Source organism: Drosophila eugracilis, unplaced genomic scaffold (genome assembly GCF_018153835.1).
Source record: "Drosophila eugracilis isolate 14026-0451.02 unplaced genomic scaffold, ASM1815383v1 contig_1930, whole genome shotgun sequence".
Classification (NCBI taxonomy): Eukaryota; Metazoa; Arthropoda; class Insecta; order Diptera; family Drosophilidae; genus Drosophila; species Drosophila eugracilis.
Genome location: NW_024572789.1, coordinates 23,038 through 43,790, shown reverse-complemented (window position 1 = coordinate 43,790; position 20,753 = coordinate 23,038). Strand labels below are relative to the sequence as shown.

Here is a 20,753-nt window from a genome sequence, read left to right as displayed (position 1 = left end):
AATTTTATTTACATTAAAACAAAAAAAAATGTTTATCTATATTTATTTAAATTATTATTTATTGTTTTTCTGTTTTTTTTATTCCTTAATTCTTTTGTAACCTACAAAAGGTGAGGTCCACCCTCACATTCCTTGTGTTCACTGATTTTATTTTATATTCATCGATTAGGAAGATAATTCGTTTCGAAGTAGTTTCAACATATTTGTAGTTGTTTTAATTTTTATTGTTAGTGTTGTTTTAGTAGAATATATTTCAAATTGCTTAGAAGCTTGAAGATAATTGAACTTACCGTACGATACTTAATTTCTTTCGTCCTGCATCCTAAATCAATAATAGTCTTAATATTAACATTTTTTATAATTTACTGCAGGTTTTTATAAAGAAAATCTAGGATATAAACAAGTTATTTAAAATGGTAAGTAAAATGATTATAATTTTAATATATCTTTAAACTGCGAACAAAAGTTTTTAGGACTATCATTTTTTGATGTATTAATTTACTTGCATTCTTAATTTTACTAAAGTGCATTTTTTTAAATATTACAAAAATTTTAAATAACATATCTACATACATATATAAACCGGCATCTATAAATCTACATCACATTAAAAGATAAGAAAAACAAGAGGAAACGTTATAGTCGAGTGCCGCGACTATAAGATACCCGTTACTGTTTTACACAATTTTAAAATATTAATTTTGCTAGTGGAAATTCACAAGGCGCCACCTATTGTCAGAGGAAGTATGTTGAGTGTGCTTATAGTGACGTCACTGCCCATGTGGAGCCTTATAACCTTAATTTCTTTATAAATAGCGAAATAATGTTCCGATTTGAAAAATCTTTTGTAAATCGATAGATATTAACAAAAATAAGTTACACAAGGTCAAACGAAGGCATTCATAATAATATTATAGACGCCACAGTTTTCCGCGGTTTGTGGGCGTTATAGTAGGCGTGGCCGGATGCAACTTCGTGGCAAGTTGCAGAGGCATCTCCTAAATACGTTTTCCTAAGAAAAATTGTGTAGCTTTTATATTTTTCGAGATTTTTGCATTTTTGGTTTTTCGGGTTTTGTGGGCGTTAGAGTGGGCGTGGCGTGATCGGAAAAAAACAATTCGCATTAAGAGCATCATAGAAACATACATGCTTGATCCGAACTTTCTATCTCTTATAGTTACCGCTATATCAGCTTTTCTAGAAAATCCGAAAACCGTCTTTTGAGCCTTGTGGGCGTATGGGTGGGTGTGGCCGGATAGTAGTAGCACTATAAAATGCGCTGTCATCTAAAGATTGTACTTTCTGAATTTCATCTTTCTATCTACAATAGTTCCTGAGATTTCAGCAATTTTAGTTTTTTTGCGATTTGTGGGCGTTAGAGTGGGCGTGGCAGGATGCTGTAATAAACTTGCGCTGTCCCGGGACCTCAAGAATCTTCATGCTTAATCTCAGCTTTGTATCTGCTATAGTTCCTGAGATCTCAGCGTTCATACGGACGGACGGACGGACGGACGGACGGACAGACGGACATGGCTCAATCGACTTCGCTATTGATCCTGATCAAGAATATATATACTTTATAGGGTCGCAAAAGCTTCCTTCTATCTGTTACATACTTTTCAACGAATCTAGTATACCCTTTTACTCTACGAGTAACGGGTATAATAAAGCTGAAAATATCTTTATATCTTCATGTGTGCAATGAATGGCAAAACAAATTATAAAGAGTGTCTGAAACTGTACAATAGGTTTTACAATATCGAAATGTATTTGTATGTTTACTTATTGCGTAATTTCGAGTTTGTGTCTTGTCTATTTAAGTTAATTTTTTAAAGAACAACTTCATTTTTCCTTTAAATTTTATAAAAAACAATGCAAGGTTTTAGACCAATTCGGAGTACTGTTCATAAGCTATAAATATTATTGGTAAATGGCACCTTGGCCGATTGTAAACGAAATAGAAGCATTAGGCTTCCATTTCATGACAACATTTTCTTTCATTATTTTAATTTATGTTAGCTCTCTATTTGACAGAATTGTCATAGCAATGCCATTGCTACAACGTATAGGGATATGGCTATAATTGTCGATTAATCCTATTTATTATTATTATTATATATTTATTTTAATTTCGGACCTTCGTACATCAAGCACCTCTTAGTTCAGCACCTCCTATTATTATTAGTTAAGGGCTGAACTATCGGATACGCATTACTCTAATAATCATTGAAGATTGAATTGAACTAGCGTTTTCTTGGGATTAAAACATTTGCAACTTTTTTGAATAACTGACTAGGGACATTACATCCCATGTGATCAAAACAAAACATATATTCTAATATGGAAGAGGCCATCGTTTTCGACATCCTCCCGGATGTTAAAAATATTAATGAATGAAAAACGATGACTTCGTTGAAATCTGCATCCCAATTTTTTTCGTCTTATGTACATCTCTCGAGGTCTAAGCCCTTATACGGACAGGCATACATAAGACTCATTTACGAAAATATTCAATTAAAGTAAAAAAGTTTTAGACGTCATTAGCTGCTAGCAAAATAGGTATTTTAATTTCAGTTTCACAGCAACGTGCTGACTTTATCGTCTTATCTCGTTAATAATTATACCTTTGCAGGCTGAAGGAGAATATGACAAGGAACAATTAAGAAGTAAGTTTACAATTAAATTATATTAACAACCATTAAAAATTGTTGCATTAGTTCTAAGGAATGCTTTTAAAGCCTTCGACCATGACGGAGTTGGATGGATCGATCACGCAGATGTATCAAGCATACTTGAAATATTAGGTCAAAAATTGGAGCCGCCGGCGGTTAAGGCACTTATTAAAGAGGTAGATAAAAGCACAACAGGTAAATTAGATTTCAGCCAGTTCTGCAAACTGGCCGCCCGCTTTATTGAAGTTGAGGAAGATGTAGGAGCCCTTCAAAATGAGCTTAAAGAGGCCTTTCGTGTATATGATAAAGAAGGAAAAGGATATCTAACAGTTGCCACATTGAGAGGAATTCTTCATGAATTAGATGATAAACTGTCAAACCAAGACTTAGATATGATTATAGAAGAAATCGATGCTGATGGGTCCGGTACGGTTGACTTCGACGGTAAAAATGCCTTATTAATTTCTTAAATACAAAATAATAAAATTGTATTTTACAGAATTTATGCAAGTTATGACAGGTAAAATATTTAATCTTCAAAATATTATATATTCTAATCGTCTAGTTTCAAAGTCAAACAAACATTTGGGTATGTCTCAGAACAAGCAAGTATTTTTGTATTATATCTACGTATATCTAATAGCTTCAAAGCACAGTCATTTTTGATTTGAGAAAAAACACAACAAAAAATTATATTGAATTCGTGTGAAACAATAAGAAGGCAGAAAGAACAAGAAGAAACGCTATAGTCGAGTGCCGCGACTTTAAGATACTGTATTACACAATTTTAAAATATTAATTTTGCTAGTAGAAATTCACAAAGCGCCATCTCTTGTCAGAGAAAGCATGTTGAGTAACTGATAGCGACGTCACAAGCCATGCGAGGCCTTAGAACCTAAATTTCTCTATAAATAAAAAAACTGTTCCGATTTGAAAAATCTTGGTCAATCGAGGACATACACTATGATATTATAGACGCCACAGTTTTCCGCGGTTTGTGGGCTTTGGAATGGGCGTGGTCAGATGAAAACTAGCGTTTTTGGTTTTCCGGATTTTATTGGCGTTAGGGTAGACGTGGCTAGATGGGAAAAATCAACTTACATTCAGGACAGCATAAAAACCTACATGTTTAGTCCGAACTTTCTATCAATTATAGTAACCGAGATATCAGCTTTTCTACAAAGTGCGAAAACCATCATTCGAGCTTGGTGGGCGTATGAGTGGTTGTGGCTGGATGTAGTACAACGGTACTATTCAACGAATCTATTATACCCTTTTACTCTACGAGTAACGGGTATAAAAATCTCAGTGCTATAGCACCTAATATAAACATGCACAGTAATTTTGGGGTATTAAAAGTGTCATTGCTTTAACTGTGAGTACTTTTCAAAACCAGCTTAATCTGTGTAGTTGTCTTATCTAAAGATGGGTATCGTGCTTTTGAATTACTCGAAGAGTTAAAGTGAAAAGTATGTAACCTACAAAGTTAGGTTTAAGCATAGAGATTCATGAGATTCCAGTGCACGACCATAAAAGCTATAATTAAGTGCGGCGACTATCGGATACCCATTAGTCCGTTATTTGAGCGTAAAGAATAAAATAATTCATGCTGTGTAGAATTTACTACGTTTAATAACTCACGTGACTCCGATAACCAAACCTCAGGCAGTTCCATAATCTGCATTTGCTTTTTATGGACGCCAGATTGCGGTTTCCTTATGCTGAAACAGTCCTGCGCCCACTTTATTTACCTTACTGCTCATCAAATGATCAGGCTGGCCTGACCTTAAGAACATGAGGTAAACCGTAACTGTTTGGATAAGCAAAATTGACAGAAAAATAAGAAGAAACGCTATTTTGAGGGCGGAGACTATAACAACCCGTAACAATTTAATCCCTTTTAAATTCAATTCGAATCGGTGCCCCGATATAAATTCCTCCATTTTATAACGACCCGCTAATCTTGCTTGACTCATACTTGCGGGTAGCCTAAGCAAAGCACACTACCTTAGCTCGCTGATAACTGTTAACCATTTTTTTCCTTACGCTCTGCTCCCGAGAACAACCGATAAAGAGCACCAGTGAGTGACATACGATGAGCTGATCGTGAAACGGCGGTTTACCGAACATCGCACAATGAGAAATACGAGTGACGCTCGCGCAGAAAGACTCATTAAAAGATCGATTGACTGAAAAAGAAACCGGAAAAAGTATTTTCAATAATTGTCTTCGTTATGCTGCACAGTGGTACGTTGTGTACTAATTTACATTCAACTTTCACAAAAAAACTTCATGAAATTTTAAGCATACATTTTTCATATTTCAAACTAATATTTTGATTATTTTAATTACAAAACAAATGGACAAAGCGCCACCTTTTGTCAAAAAATCATGTTTACTACATGGGGGTGACGTCAATGTTCATGTGAGGCCTTATAGCCATATGTAGGCTTCATCTACATCTTCATAAATGGTGAAATAGGTTTGAGATTTAAAAAATCTTTGGTAAATAGATAGATATTGACAAAAACATAAGCAAAAACTGTCTTTCAAGCTTGGTGGGTGTAAGAGTGTGTAAGTCCAGATAACGATACCAACAAAGGATGCGATGGCATCTCAAGATTATATTTAATCTCAACTTTTAAGCTCTTATAGTTCACGCATGTTCGCATTTTTGATTTTCCGTGTTTTGAGGGCGTTAGAGCAGGGGTGACTTTTTTATCTCTTATAGTTCCTAAGACCTCAGCGTTTTAAGCTTTTTAAGCAAACGGTCCGAGAGTGTGCAGACCAAAAGAGAAGAGAAAAAGCTGTTCTTCGGCTGAGCGCGAGCAAAATTTGTATACAAGCAGACTTTTTGCTCTAAGTCTGAGTGCAAAACACTTATTTTTAGACCGCATGAATAGGTTAACAGTTTTTGGCGAGGTATGCACACCACCTATTGTCCAGGCTAAAATGCCTAAATATAATTTGTCCTCAAAAATCTGTAGTCTGATGTAAAGTCTCTTCAGAACACCACTCCAGGTTGAAAAGCGTCCGATCATGGCGTGAACCCAATCACGAAGAAAAGCTTCGTTTCAATATTTAATTCGAAGGCTACATTTCTTATTTTATCTGACTTATCTTCATTTAACGCATTATTTGGTATCGATTTGCTAGAAAAGACAGGAGGCGTCCCATTGCTAGGCCTTATTGGTCAAGCAAGTTTGTTGTCTTTGATTTGTTTATTTCTTTGACAATTTAATATTTTCAATGTGCACCAATGCCTGTTTAAAATGTTAGACTCTAGAAGTTGAAAATATCAACTAGTAAATTTTCATCTTATTTGCTGAGGTTTAATTTCGCCCATACCATAGGTAACAATTCCTTTTTATTTGTGGCAAATTCTTAATAGAATATATTGTTTTAGAAATGAAAGTTAATTAATTATTATCTATAAGGATATATTGTATTCGTTGAAAAGTATGTAACATATATTCTTGTTTAAGGTCGATAGCCAAGTCAATTAAACAATGTCCGACTGTGCATGAACGCTGAGATCTCAAGAGCTATAAGAGATACACTGTTTGGAATAAGCATACAGATATTTGAGATGCCTACGCAGCGCAAGTTTGTTTCAGCATCCTGCCACACCCACAAATCACGGAAAAGTAAAATCGCTTATATCTCATAAATTAATAGTTCTAGCTAAAATGTTAAGATAGGCAGAGCATATTAAAGTGGTTTTTGTACATGTTGATGGGGGCTCCGGGTGTGTTTGGATATAGTATATAATATATAATATATAATATATAATATATAATATATAATATATAATATATAATATATAATATATAATATATAATATATAATATATAATATATAATATATAATATATAATATATAATATATAATATATAATATATAATATATAATATATAATATATAATATATAATATATAATATATAATATATAATATATAATATATAATATATAATATATAATATATAATATGTCGTAGTGCGATTCCCAGCTAATGTAGCATTCTTGTAATTTGGGAATTCGGGGAATTCCCTGCTTCTGCTTCACTCGTTGATGTTGAGCAAATGCACGGCAGCAGGGGCAGAGACGCTCTGCTGCTGAGTGAGGTCCGATGGTAAGATACCAAGAGTCTTGAGTAAGACAGAGATGGCTGCATACGCTCAACTTGAGTGAGTTTATGTCGTGAGCGCTTATGCTGAGTTAGTTGAACTTGGGTATTCGAACCGATCGGAACTCACTGTGTAACTGCAAGAATCTATAACAGTGTCAGCATGAATAACATGCCCTTGCCGCCGACCGACATACCCCTGCCCCCGACATCAGAAGTGGGATCTGCTTTGCCTACTGCTCATGCCACCGATCCGTATTTGTCAGCGTTGGAGCTACAAAACCGCAACCTACTGGAAATCATCAAAAACATGCAGACACCAAGGGCACCGCCAGCCGATGGAAAAGCATCATATGTGACTCTTCCAAAATTCTATCCTGACATCGCTGGAGCGGATGCTTCCTCTTGGTGTTCAACAGTTGATCTAATTTTGGCGGATAACGTGCTCGAGGGTAGCAACCTGGTGATCGCCCTAAGCAAGGCACTAGAAGGCTGCGCATCTCAGTGGCTTTCCCAAATTTGCTTTGCCGGCATCACTTGGGCGCAGTTCAAGGAGCTGTTTATACAACGCTTTGTTGGAATTGAGACTTCTGCCGCCATGCTATTAAATGTTCTGAATGATCGAAAGCCGAAGGAGGGCTTCGCCGAATACGGCAGCCGTATTGTGACGCTACTTATGTCAAAATGGAAAACCAAGAATTTGCAGAAGATTGCGGTACCAGTACCGTTAGCTCACATGGCTCAAATTGATAATAATTAGTGGCATTGGCTGTTTACAACGAATGTGACGACTCGTAATGAGCCGCAGCAGCAGCTACAGGCTTACGCTTTCAAGAAGCGTAACAACGAGGAGGTCGGATATTCGACGGGTCCGGATAAGAAGAAAACAAGAATGCAGTCGCAGGTGAAGTGCCATTTTTGTGGAAAGGTTGGCCACAAATATGCAGAATGCCGCTCTCGAATGGAGAAAGCATCAGCCCCAACAGAAAGGAGTTATAGCGTGAGCAACGCGACCGGAGTGAAGGATCGATCAAAAATTAAATGTTTTAAGTGCGGTGAAAACGGACATGTGGCTTCTGTATGCCCCAAAAATCGTACTGATGCAATCAGCAAGAGCTACGAGAAGCGAGTTGACGTTTGTACACTGGCTCCACCAAGTGGAACAATTACGTTATCCGGTGAGTCTATTCCATATTGTTTTGATTCTGTAGCCGAATGTTCACTGGTCAAGGAGAATGTTGCAGATAAATTCACCGGAAAACGATTTCACAATATTGTAGCTTTAAATGGTTCTGAGTAATATTAATATTGAACAATATTGTTTAGAAGTTGTATTACATGTAGTTATGGACAAGTATTTGAAGCATGACGTGTTGATTGGCCGTGATGTTTTAAGCCTGGGCTTTGGTGTATCAATTGATGCAGATAAATTTTGCTTTTATAATATAAAAAGAGTAAATGTTCTGAGTCTAGTGAAGTATGAAGAAATCATAAATTCTGATACTAATTTAATTGATTCTGATAAGACGATATTAAACAATATGTTGAGATGTCACTCGGATAGGTTTATTGATTTCGGAGCAACAGCGAGATAGTGAGATTTTAGATATATCAACTAAATTAAGAAATAATGAATTACCAGATAATTTAGATAAAACCTATGAATTACGAAAATGTATTTTGCATAGGAAAATACAGCGAAATGGCAAAACTAAATGTCTACCGGTAATTCCAAGGTCATTTAGATGGGCAATTATCAATCATGTCCACGAATCAATAATGCATTTGGGATGGGAAAAGACATTAGATAAGGTTTATAGCTATTATTGGTTTGAAAATATGTCAAAATATGTTCGTCGGTTCGTAGAGAACTGTATCACTTGCAAACTATCGAAGCCACCCGTAGGTAAAGTGCAGGCAGAGTTACATTCTATTCCCAAAATAGATATACCGTGGCACACGGTACATATTGACATAACAGGAAAATTGAGTGGTAAAAATGACTTAAAAGAATACGTTATTGTCTTAATAGACGCATTTACAAAATTTGTTTACTTTTACCACACTTTGAAAATAGATACGGAAAGTTGTATTAAGGCCGTAAGATCAGTTGTTTCCTTATTTGGCTTGCCTACCCGAATTATAGCGGATCAAGGTCGTTGTTTTGCAAGTTCAGATTTTCGTGAATTTTGTTCCTCTCAAAAAACTAATTTGCATTTAATTGCCACCGTTGCGAGTAGGGCCAATGGTCAGGTCGAGCGAGTAATGAGTACACTCAAAAGTATGTTGACGGCTGTGGAAACCGGTCATAGATCGTGGCAGGATGCGTTGGCCGAGGTGCAATTGGCAATGAATTGTACGGCGAATAGAGTAACTAAGTTTAGCCCATTAGAATTGTTAATTGGTAAGGAAGCTAGACCTTTTGGCTTACTACCAATAGATGAAAAAGTTGATGACAAAATAGACAAAGAAAATCTAAGAAAACAAGCCAAACAAAATATGGAAGACGGCGCACGATATTGATAAGCGCAGGTTTGATAGTAATAAGGCGAAAATTATTAAACATAGTTTAGGCGATCACGTATTGATTAAGAATGAGGAGCGTCATCAAACTAAGCTTGACCCTAAATTTAAAGGGCCGTTTGAGATTGTCAAAATACTAGATGGAGATAGATATCTGTTAAAGTCCTTAACAAGTAAGCGAACTTACAAATACTCCCATGAATTCTTAAGAGCTTTGCCGAATAATGATCTAATACGCGAAGATAGGGACGGCACGATGGAAGATGCGTCTGACAATCAAGAAAGAGAATCATAAAAAAAAAAAAAAAAAAAGAAAGTGTTAAAGGAACTACACTAAAGATTATTGTAATGTGTTAAAGGAACTACACAAATGTTAGAAAGTGTTAAAGGAACTACACTAAAGATTATTGTAATGTGTTAAAGGAACTACACAAATGTTAGAAAGTGTTAAAGGAACTACACTAAAGATTATTGTAATGTGTTAAAGGAACTACACAAATGTTAGAAAGTGTTAAAGGAACTACACTAAAGATTATTGTAATGTGTTAAAGGAACTACACTAATGTTATATTGTAAGATGTGTTACAGGAATTACATAATTGTTAAAATGTGTCAAAGGAAATGCACGAATGTTTTATTTTACAAAAGAGAATAATGTTATAAAGGAATAACTAAATTAATTAATAAGATTATGTTTAAAGAAGTGTAATGAATACAGAAGATTTGATATTTATATAAGTGATTTTTATATTGAAAACTAAACACACGAGGACGTGTGATAGGTCAGGAAGGCCGTGTCGTAGTGCGATTCCCAGTTAATGTAGCATTCTGGTAATTTGGGAATTCGGGGAATTTGGGAATTCGGGGAATTCCCTGCTTCTGCTTCACTCGTTGATGTTGAGCAAATGCACGGCAGCAGGGGCAGAGACGCTCTGCTGCTGAGTGAGGTCCGATGGTAAGATACCAAGAGTCTTGAGTAAGACAGAGATGGCTGCATACGCTCAACTTGAGTGAGTTTATGTCGTGAGCGCTTATGCTGAGTTAGTTGAACTTGGGTATTCGAACCGATCGGAACTCACTGTGTAACTGCAAGAATCTATAACAGTGTCAGCATGAATAACATGCCCTTGCCGCCGACCGACATACCCCTGCCCCCGACAAATATATAATATATAATATATAATATATAATATATAATATATAATATATAATATATAATATATAATATATAATATATAATATATAATATATAATATATAATATAATATATAATATATAATATATAATATATAATATATAATATATAATATATAATATATAATATAATATATAATATATAATATATAATATATAATATATAATATATAATATATAATATATAATATATAATATATAATATATAATATATAATATATAATATATAATATATAATATATAATATATAATATATAATATATAATATATAATATATAATATATAATATATAATATATAATATATAATATATAATATATAATATATAATATATAATATATAATATATAATATACGAGGTGTGTTCAAAAAGTAAGGTGACTTTTCAAATTTCGGGCAACATATTTTCGATTATCGTTTTTTTTGTTTTGTTATATTGGTACACTCTTCCCTAACATCTGTACCAAGTTTCAATGGAACATCCTCTTTGTTTGGTTGTGAGAGGCGTAAAGTTACAAGTTATTTTGCGAGCTCGGCGATTTTTTGCTTTTTTCGGTCTTGGCTCGTCTGGGCTCTTCCATTGGGACGATTGGGCTTTGGCTTCGATATCATAACCATATACCCATGATTCGTCACCAGTTATGACCCTTTTGAGTAAATCTGGGTCGTCGTTGACGTCATTCAACAGCTCTTGAGCGATGCTCATGCGACGGTTCTTTTGGCCAAAATTCAGCAATTTCGGAACAAACTTCGCTGACACACGACTCATACCCAAAACGTTTGAAAAATTTCATGGCACGAGCCAAGCGATATACCGACATCTTCAGCAACTTCTCTGATAGTGATTCGACGATTTTCCAAAACAATTTTCGTCACTGCTTGAACGTTTTCATCAGTTGTTGACGTGCTTGGGCGTCCAGAGCGAGGCTGGTCATTGGCATCTTCCCGGCCATCTTGGAAGAGTTTGTACCACTTGTACACATTTTTTTACTCAGAACAGTTTCACCGTATGCCACTGTCAACATTTCAAGTGTTTCAGAGCACTTAATTTTATTTTTTACACAAAATTTGATGCAAATCCTTTGATCCATATTTTTCGATAGCAAAAAATCGCCGAGCTCGCAAAATAACTTGTAACTTTACGCCTCTCACAACCAAACAAAAAGAGGATGTTCCATTGAAACTTGGTACAGATGTTAGGGAAGAGTGTACCAATATAACAAAACAAAAAAACGATAATCGAAAATATGTTGCCCGCGAAATTTGAAAAGTCACCTTACTTTTTGAACACACCTCGTATAGTATATAATATATAATATATAATATATAATATATAATATATAATATATAATATATAATATATATATATATATATATATATATATATATATATATATATATATATATATATATATATATATATACATAAACGAGGAAAATTTCTGAAAATTTGGAAAATTAATATGCAAGCCTTACTATTAGATTAAAGTTGGTAGCTCTGTACAATTAGGTAATGGCAGCACTACATTTTTATAGTTGTCAGCTAGGGGAGTATATGGCAACGGTCTGGAAATTAAGCTGGCACCTCCTTATTAAACAGTTAAATTTCAAATTTGGTTTATTTTAAGGTTTTATTTTTATGTGGTTTACGTAAGAATTTATGAGAATAGGTAAATTTATGTTATCTATTCACACCAAACGTGTATAACGAGGCATTGATTTTAGTTGATGACATATGTTTGGCAATCGCTAACAAGACACTGGTGCAACTGGGAATACCTGCTCCAAACCGACCAGCAAATGACCTCTTTGAAAAATCTTTGGTAAATAGATAGATATTGACAAAAATATAAGCAAAAACTTTTGGCAACCATACGATCATGAAATAATATTGCACTGGCCATTGCTTCCTCTGGAATTACGGCAACTCTTTTGGATGGTGGACGAACAAATTTACAAAACACTGAGGCTCCAATATGCAACATCAATAAATGTGAAATTATTGTGTTATTAATTATATTATTATATTATACTAATGCATAATGTCCCACAAGAAAGCATTGGAAGCGCTTGATCGTAAAATAAACTTACCGATTTTTTGGTGGAGCACACATTTTTCGACAAACACTGGCGTTTATACCAAGTTCAACACCTTCTGACCCACTTAATGCATGCCTGAAATTATCCATTTTATGGCGTCACTTGCAAATTCACTTTGGAAACCAACATGGGTTTACAACTACAGCTTGATGCATCGGCTGAAATATTTGCAAAACAACTTATGGATATTGGAAATGGGCGAATGCAAATTGATGATCTTCGCAATCTATCACCTTGCCAACAAAGTTTTGTAAGATCACAGAAAGCTTATACGAACTACAAAAATCATTAGTGGCTAAGTACGCGTGCTATATGGGCGGCTAAAAACGTTGATGCTAACACCATCAACATCACTATTCCGGTGAAATGAGAACATATAATTCCACCGATTTTGTAATGAATCGGGACGAAGTTGTCAAATATTCAACTAAATTCTCGGTTTGCCTGGCTTGCCGCTGCACGTTCTTACATTGAAAATTGGCGTACCATCCTTCTCCTTCGAAATTTTAATCCAACTCGACTTTGCAATGAACCCAGGCTCTTAGTCAAGAAACTGATGAACAATGTTATCGAAACAACAACTTTGACTGGTAAATATAAAGGTGAAGGCGTACTTTTGCTACTTATCCCAATGATTCCGACGGATATGCCATTCGAATTCAAACGTTTCCAGTTCCAGGTGCGTATTTCCTTCGCAATGACCACCAACAAACCACAAGGACAATCATTGCAAGTGTGTGGACTAAATTTAGAGAATCCAAGCTTCTCACATGGGCAGCTCTATGTGGCCTGCTCGCGCGTCGGAAAATTTTCTGATTTATTCGTTTTCGCACCTGATGAAAAAACATTGTATATCCCAATGCACTTCTATAAATGTTGAATATAAACCTAAACGAAAATGATTTTATTTATTTTAGTATGGCTGCGCATGGTACATAACCCTTAGAAGACTATGTAAAGCTTGAGAAGCGGACGCGCAGCGCGACGCTCGCCATTCTCATTAAAAGGCGAGCGTGTCAAGCGAAGCAAGGCGGGCGCGCTAGTTTATAAATAACGTAAAAAGCAAAGGACCCAAATGGCTACCCTGTGGCAACCAATGGTTGCTGTCGATGGTGTTGGAAATTAAAGTTTAAAAAAAACCTGCTTCCACTCAAATAACAAGAAATCCAAGAGCTCAAGCTGATCTAACTTTAAATGAAGAAAGGAGTGATTAACGGAGCCATAAGTCTTGCTGAAATCAGTATAAATTACATCGGTCTGCATTTTATTGCTAAGTACATCAACTACGCCAGAAGTCAATTCAAGTAAAATTGGTAAATTTTAATTATTGGTTTATAAATAGATGACGCACAACACTTAAGAACAATCCCGAAAAGCCCATCCGGCCCGGAACTTTCCGTAATTAACAGGGAGAAAATGTAATTTGAACTATTTAAATGGTAAGGATAGCTAAGAAAAGAAATTAGCAATATCAGAGTCCGTAGATGCTTTATATGAATTAAAGCGTACTGATACAAGCAACCCAGAGGTTTTCCGCTTGGCGGAACTGCAAGAAACGCACTGATTAAAGAAGGAGTTCTTGGCACTAGAAAATGATTAGCAACTTTTTCTACGTCCAGGCAGTTGTTTAGATTTGTCCAGTCATATATGAAATAACTGATTTCATTAATTAAAGTTACATTTACGAAAGCACCTTGATTTAGATATTAGGGGAGAGTCAAAATCTAGACGAAGCAGGGATATTGCCAGTTCTTTGGTAAGAAGAGGGGGAGTTCTTGATACTACTAAAACAGACGGATCTAATACAAACCTCAGATCTAGCTGCCTAGGAACCTCTGCTCAAAAGCCCATCTATAAAGTCTCTAATAATTAATCTATAAAGGCTCTAATTGACGGTTGGTTGAGAGTGTGAATTTTATTGTTTCCTATTGGAAGTACCTAAAGGTTGTTGGGAGTTTCCCGAAACGATTATTATTTTTATTGTTATTATATGAATTATAACCCCCACTGTGGTGATTATTTCCTGTATAGTTTTCTCTATAACTTGCTTGTTGCGTTTAAAATTATTATTATTATTAGAATAATCGCGACCATTGCCTATACCGCAATAAATGCCTCTGTTGTTACCAGATACTCGTAGAGTAAAAAGTTATACTAGATTCGTTGTCATTAATGTATGCTCTTTGGGCATCACTTTCGTCTGCCATTCTTATAAAGGGGTTTTCCTTTATTTCGGTGTCAGAATCGGTTTGTTCCTGAATTTGATTGATTAGATTGGAAAAGTACACCAAGAATTGTAATATTATTTAAATCTTTCTCTTCTATTTTTGGACTATCAGAATCAGAGTGTTATACCTCTGCTGTATCGAATTCTGGTGAATCTTATGATTGCCAATCGGTTCAATTTTGTACTGTCAATGGGCTATACAAGATAGTTGATACTGAATAGATATTTATCTTAGTTTCTTCAATAACATAGATACTCGAGAGTTATAGCTATCCGGTCCGTCTGGCTATGCATTAGTATACGTGTATAGCGCTGTGTTAAAGTGGGCTACTAATATTTCAACATGTTTATTTATAGTAGATTGCTTATTTGTCGATTTTTTGTTAGCGACTTTTAATATTTCTCAAAACCACTTTTTTTGGTTATTAACTCCTAATATGCGCCTCGGGGTCGTTGAGACCAATGTAAGAATCTTTTCATTAAAATATGTTCCCTATTATATACTTTCTTAATTACCTTTAGTATGGTCATGGTAGTAATGTTTATGTATATCTGAAATTTGTATACCCGTTACCCGTAGAGGAAAAGGGTATACTAGATTCGTTGCAAAGTATGTAACAGATAGTAAGAAGCTTTTTTGACCCAATAAAGTATATATATTCTTGATCAGGATTAATAGCGAAGTCGTTTGAGCCATATCCGTCTGTCCGTATGAACGCTGAGATCTCAGGAACTATAAAAGATACAAACTTGAGATTAACCATGAAGATTCTTGAGGTCTCTACGCAGCGCAAGGTTATTACAGCATCCTGCCACGCTCGTTGATCGCTGAAATCTCAGGAACTATTAGAGCTAGAAAGTTGAAATTCAGTATGTATAATCTTTAGATGCCATCGCATCTTATAGTAGTACTATTATCCGACCACACTCACCCATACGCCCACCAAGTTCAAAAGACTGTTTTCGCATTTTAAGCATGTAGGTTTCAATGAATGCTCCCAATGCGAGTTGTTTTTTTCCGATCAAGCCACGCAAAACCCGAAAAACCAAAAATGCAAAAGTCTCGGAAACTATAAGAGCTACAAAGTTGTGCTTAAGAATACGTATTTAAGAGATGACACTGCTACTTGCCACGAAGTTGCATCCGGCCACGCACACTCAAACGCCTACAAGCCGCGGAAAACTTTGGCGTGTATAATATTGTTATGCCTTCGTTTGACCTTGTATAATTTATTTCTGTTTATATCTATCGATTTACCAAAGATTTTTAAAATCAGAACAATATTTCGCTATTTATGAAGAAATTTAGGTTATAAGGCCTCACAAGGCTGGTGACGTCACTATCAATTACTCAACATGCTTCATCTGACAATAGGTGGCGCCTTGTGAATTTCCACTAGCAAAATGTATATTTTAAAATTGTGTAAAATAGTAACGGGTATCTTATAGTCGCGGCACTCTACTACAGCGTTTCCTCTTGTTTTTTTATTGTCTTTATCATTATATATTTATTTATTTATATTTATTTTTTTTTGTCTTTATCATTAATATATATAAATATATATATTATATATATAAACAATTAAAAAAACAAGAGGAAACGCTATAGTATATACATATAATTAAATAAGGTTTTATTTCATTAACGGATTACACTTTTTATTACTTTAAAAAAAACTCGTAATCATGTGCTCATCATGGTTTTAAACATTAGCCAGGTCATTTGACTTTCTATCCTTTTCTTCAAGCACTTGTCGTGTCATATGAATAATTTTAAAAATAAATTAGCAATGTATGTATGTACGAGTATGTATAATGAGAATTATTATAAATACTTTTTTTACTGTTTGTATCTACAAAACCCATCTTGGGTATTATATTAAATTCATTTTGTTGGATGCATACAAACATTTTGTATCTGTCTTACTTATACTATTGCTTTTCATTAAAAAGTTTTTATCTAAATATCTAATAATTATATTAGTTATTATGGTTTCTACTACTTCTAATCGGGCAAAAAGTGTTCCGCTCAAACTTACAAATATTTCTTATTCATTAATTTTGTTTCATCATATTATTTTAAATGTAGAAAAAAATTTTGACATTGTATAGGACCATCTTTAGCATCAGCTGGGCGTAGCCAGATTGTTGCATGCTGATGCTCCCTCTATGGCGCAGATGGCGTCCTGGGCTTAGGCGCTTTCGGTGCCGGTCCTGGCACAGGTGTAGTTACAGTGAACACTGTATAGCGATTCAGGGCAATCGTGTAAGGGCACACTTTTGGACAATGTGGCACTATTTTCGGCATTGTGGTTTAGTTATTCACTTCCAATTAACATTGCTGCTGAACAATTTTTTTTTCCGATTTTGTGGCGTTTTGGCTTGTAATTTTTGGGCTGTAGTCCACGCGGGAGCTGGTGTATTTGTGTAGAATAGCCACTATATGTGTGCTACCCCTTTCTTAATTTTATTGTCGATACCTTCACTCGAGATCTAATCACTCAGACTCTTTTTCTGTTTCTATCTATATGCCGTGCCGTACCAATTGGTTCTTGATTTCTACCAGTCCTCGCCCTTACTTCCGGCCCTTTTCTTTACTTCTTGATTTTCCATATTTCACAATTCAGGTATCCAAAGATTTTGATTCAATGACACGGTTTTCATGCTATGATCGTTGTTAGTTTATAGTTGTTGGTAATTATCTGGCACCCAGCAATTTTATTTATGAAGCAGTTCCATTTATTTGGATGTTCTCTATTTGCAGTCCAAAATGAGAGTGATTTTACAGTCATTGGCTCGCGGCCAGCAGAGGTCGGGAGCGGTCGGCAGCGGCCTTGTACATAAGAACGTTCAATCATCATACATAAGGCGGGTGACAGCGAAAGAGCAAGTGAAATTCTATATGCATGCATTTTATGTATATGAATTAGGGCTATGGATATGTGATGGCACTAGCACTTCCCAAAAACTAGGCTCTGCGGCGCAATCATTTTACTGCCGGGCACTTGAATTTAACGACCGAGACATTTGTGTATATATAGTAAAATTGTTTACTAATTTTATGAGTCGAACTAATGTCCCGTCAGTTGACTAAGGACAACGCTAAGAAGAATAAATTAACGAACAACGAATTTAGTTTCACGTCTTTATTCAAATGAACTCAGCTTAAGACTAATTTCTTGTGACAAAAAACTTTCTTGTGCTGCCCTTTGTTTACAAAAGTTTGGGAGCGATTGGGATATGGATTGTACATAAGTTTGGGAGTAAGAGTGCCGCTCAGATTGCGACACTTATTGATTTCAAGAATTGTTTATGTTATTGAAGAGCGGCGTCGCCTGCTCCGGATGCGGATTGTTTACATTGATTCAGCGTGGGATCGCCTACGCTGCATATTCTTATTTTTTGGTACATAACTGAATATGTGAATATGTCACTATATACATAAGTACACTGTAAAACAAAGTATGCCTTAGCCTACTTTTGAAAAATAACGTAATACTGAAGTTTTTTTATACTAAAAGTTTTTACCCCGTTAAATACTCTTCAGCGAATCTCATATATCCTTTTATATGAGATTCGCTGAAGAGTATTTAACAGGTTGAAGAAAGCGTTTCCGACCCTATAAAGTATACATATTCTTGATCAGAATCATTAGCGAGGACGATTGAGCCATGTCCGTCTGCCCGTATGAACGCTGAGATCTCTGGTACTATAAGAGATAAAAAGTTGAGATTAAGCACACATACGCCCACAGGGCTCAAAAGACGGTTTTCGGATTTTCTAGAAATCTGATATCTCGGTAACTATAAGAGATAGAAAGTTCGGATTAAGCATTTAGGTTTTTATGATGCCCTTAATCTTTTTTTCCGATCAAGCGGAAAACCAAAAATGCAAAAATCTCGGGACCTATAAGAGCTACATAGTGTAGTAATAAGAACTATGTAAGCAACTACTCTTAGTATAAATATGGTCAACGTAGGTTTAAGTTATTTATATTATCCCTGGTTTGTAAAAGTATCGAGAGTATCTTCCATCCCTGGAATGCGAAAACGAAAAAAAAGAAAAACATTCTATAAAACGTGGACGGCGTGATCGGAAGATAAGAACCGGAATAACTACAAGTATACAATAAAGACACCATACTATAATTCAGAAGTGGTAACTGAACCTAACCGAGTTATATTGGAATAGGAAAATATTAAAATGGCTTCACGCATTAATCTCGGCGAACTAAAATTAGTGGAAATCAAAAGTTTCTGTGACAAATTTGGTTTATCCACAAAAGGAAGCAAAGCCGCACTAGTTGCGCAAATAAATGCTGTACTACCGTCTGAAATTGCTCCGGAGTTGTACTGCGAGGTGTCTACAGGCGAAATTGGTGCTGGGATGACTGACGCCAATGCAGCCAACAACAACAACGAAGAACAAGATGGCGAGATGGCTGTCGCCAATGCAGCTAACAACAACAACGAAGAACAAAGCGAAGAAGAAGATGACGACGTGTTCGGCGACGAACCTAAACTTGTCGAGACAGTTGATCGTGATGGCGTTCAACTTGAAGGAAACGGCGTTCAACCAAGTGCTCCAACCTTTGGCGTTCAACGTAATCCAGGTGGCAACGCTGCGGGTATGGAACAGGCAATTCAAAATTTATTTTCGAGAATGTTGACCGCCTTTCCAAGCCAGAGATGAACTTAAACACCGTCAGAGAGCTACTCCCAGAATACAACGGCGATGGCAACATAAACGAATGGTTGATGGTGGTTAAAAACGTTCGTGATGTGTTCAAAGTTAGTAATGACGTCATGCGTCCATTAATTTGCTCACGCTTGAAGGGCAAGGCTAATTTTTGGCTGTTATCTCGACCATCACTGTTGGCTGGAAGTATTGACCTAATTCTGGCAAAACTAAAAATTTTTGTCGGAACCAAGGATAACGTCTTGGAAATGCGACGCAAGTTTGAAAACAGCAAGTTGCAGTTCGGCGAGAAATTTGCTATCTACTTTTTTGACAAGCTTACTCTGGCACAAAACATCGCTATGAGTGTTCACGAACTAGTGCAGTACTTGATAGATGGCATACAAAATGTACAACTTAAAAATCAAGCGAAACTACTACGTTTTGCAGTGCCTGCTGATATGTTGGAAGCCTTTCAAGATGTAGAGAAACCCAGAGCTCCGGTACGTAGGATGCAAGGAACGGCTTCATCAAACGCTGCGACTCCGGAACAGAGGGTCAAATGCTTTAACAGCCACAGTCTTGGTCATCTGGCTAAGGACTGCCGCAAGCTGGTACGAGGTGATAGAGCTTGCTAAGCCTGTGGAGAGGTTGGACACTTGGCTAAAGAGTGTTCATTGTACAAGAAGAGAGAATATAGCAACGAATATGTAAGACATTTTAAAGTCCAATTTAAAAATACGATACACATTTCTTACAAATTTTATTACATAGAGTGCCTCATAGATTCGGGAAGTAGTCAGTAACTTAGTCATTGAAGATTACAAGTAGAATAATACATTTTTCGGAATAAACGAAATTAAACTTAATGTAATGGTAGTAGGACGCGATTTATTAAATTTAAGTAATTTTAAGCTTGTAGAAGTAATTAACGAGGGTAACTATTTATCTGTTAAGCCAGTGGGTATACATTTAGTGGAAAAGTGCGAATGTGATTTATCAAACAAAGTAGAAGTCAATGTAGAAAAACAGGTAGATGTAGGGGCAAAAGTAGAGAGCGATCTTGGAAACAATAACAAAGTAGAAGTCAATCTAGAGAAGGAGTTAGATGTAGAGAAAAGAGTAGAGAAATCGAGCATGCCCGCGGTAGCGCATTAAAACGATTTCGAATTTATGTGCAAGGAGTTAGGTTCAAAATTATGATTGCAATTCATTAACTTTAACTTTAAATAAAA

The 20,753-nt window shown here is 35.7% G+C and overlaps 2 protein-coding genes and 2 long non-coding RNA genes across 4 annotated transcripts; all 4 read left to right on the top strand.

Moving 5' to 3' along the window:
* The first annotated feature begins 208 nt into the window (after nt 1-208).
* Nucleotides 209-3,353, top strand: LOC108103279 (troponin C). Its single transcript, XM_041817824.1, has 5 exons — nt 209-291; nt 372-416; nt 2,633-2,666; nt 2,718-3,116; nt 3,172-3,353. Exons 2-5 carry the CDS (start codon nt 414-416, stop codon nt 3,336-3,338), a joined length of 603 nt encoding a protein of 200 aa, XP_041673758.1. The 5' UTR covers nt 209-291; nt 372-413; the 3' UTR covers nt 3,339-3,353.
* Nucleotides 3,354-12,535: 9,182 nt separating this feature from the next.
* LOC108103281 lies at nt 12,536-13,513 on the top strand. Its single transcript, XR_001772213.2, has 2 exons — nt 12,536-13,216; nt 13,288-13,513. It is a non-coding gene; the product is annotated as an uncharacterized LOC108103281 (long non-coding RNA).
* A 2,971-nt stretch (nt 13,514-16,484) lies between these two features.
* On the top strand, nt 16,485-17,976 carry LOC108103280. Its single transcript, XR_001772212.2, has 2 exons — nt 16,485-17,535; nt 17,606-17,976. It is a non-coding gene; the product is annotated as an uncharacterized LOC108103280 (long non-coding RNA).
* Nucleotides 17,977-18,780: 804 nt separating this feature from the next.
* LOC108103278 lies at nt 18,781-20,445 on the top strand. Its single transcript, XM_017208689.2, has 2 exons — nt 18,781-19,468; nt 19,528-20,445. The coding sequence occupies exons 1-2, from the start codon at nt 19,045-19,047 to the stop codon at nt 20,154-20,156; spliced, it is 1,053 nt and encodes a 350-aa protein (XP_017064178.1). The 5' UTR covers nt 18,781-19,044; the 3' UTR covers nt 20,157-20,445.
* The last annotated feature ends 308 nt before the right edge of the window (nt 20,446-20,753 follow it).

Coding starts and splice junctions, on each gene's coding strand:
- LOC108103279 (XM_041817824.1), top strand. Junction 2,667..2,717: donor TGACAAGGAACAATTAAGAA/GTAAGTTTACAA, acceptor TTGTTGCATTAG/TTCTAAGGAATGCTTTTAAA. Junction 3,117..3,171: donor CGGTACGGTTGACTTCGACG/GTAAAAATGCCT, acceptor TGTATTTTACAG/AATTTATGCAAGTTATGACA.
- LOC108103278 (XM_017208689.2), top strand. CDS start 19,045: ATGGCTTCACGCATTAATCTCGGCGAACTAAAATTAGTGGAAATCAAA. Junction 19,469..19,527: donor TCCAGGTGGCAACGCTGCGG/GTATGGAACAGG, acceptor TTTCCAAGCCAG/AGATGAACTTAAACACCGTC.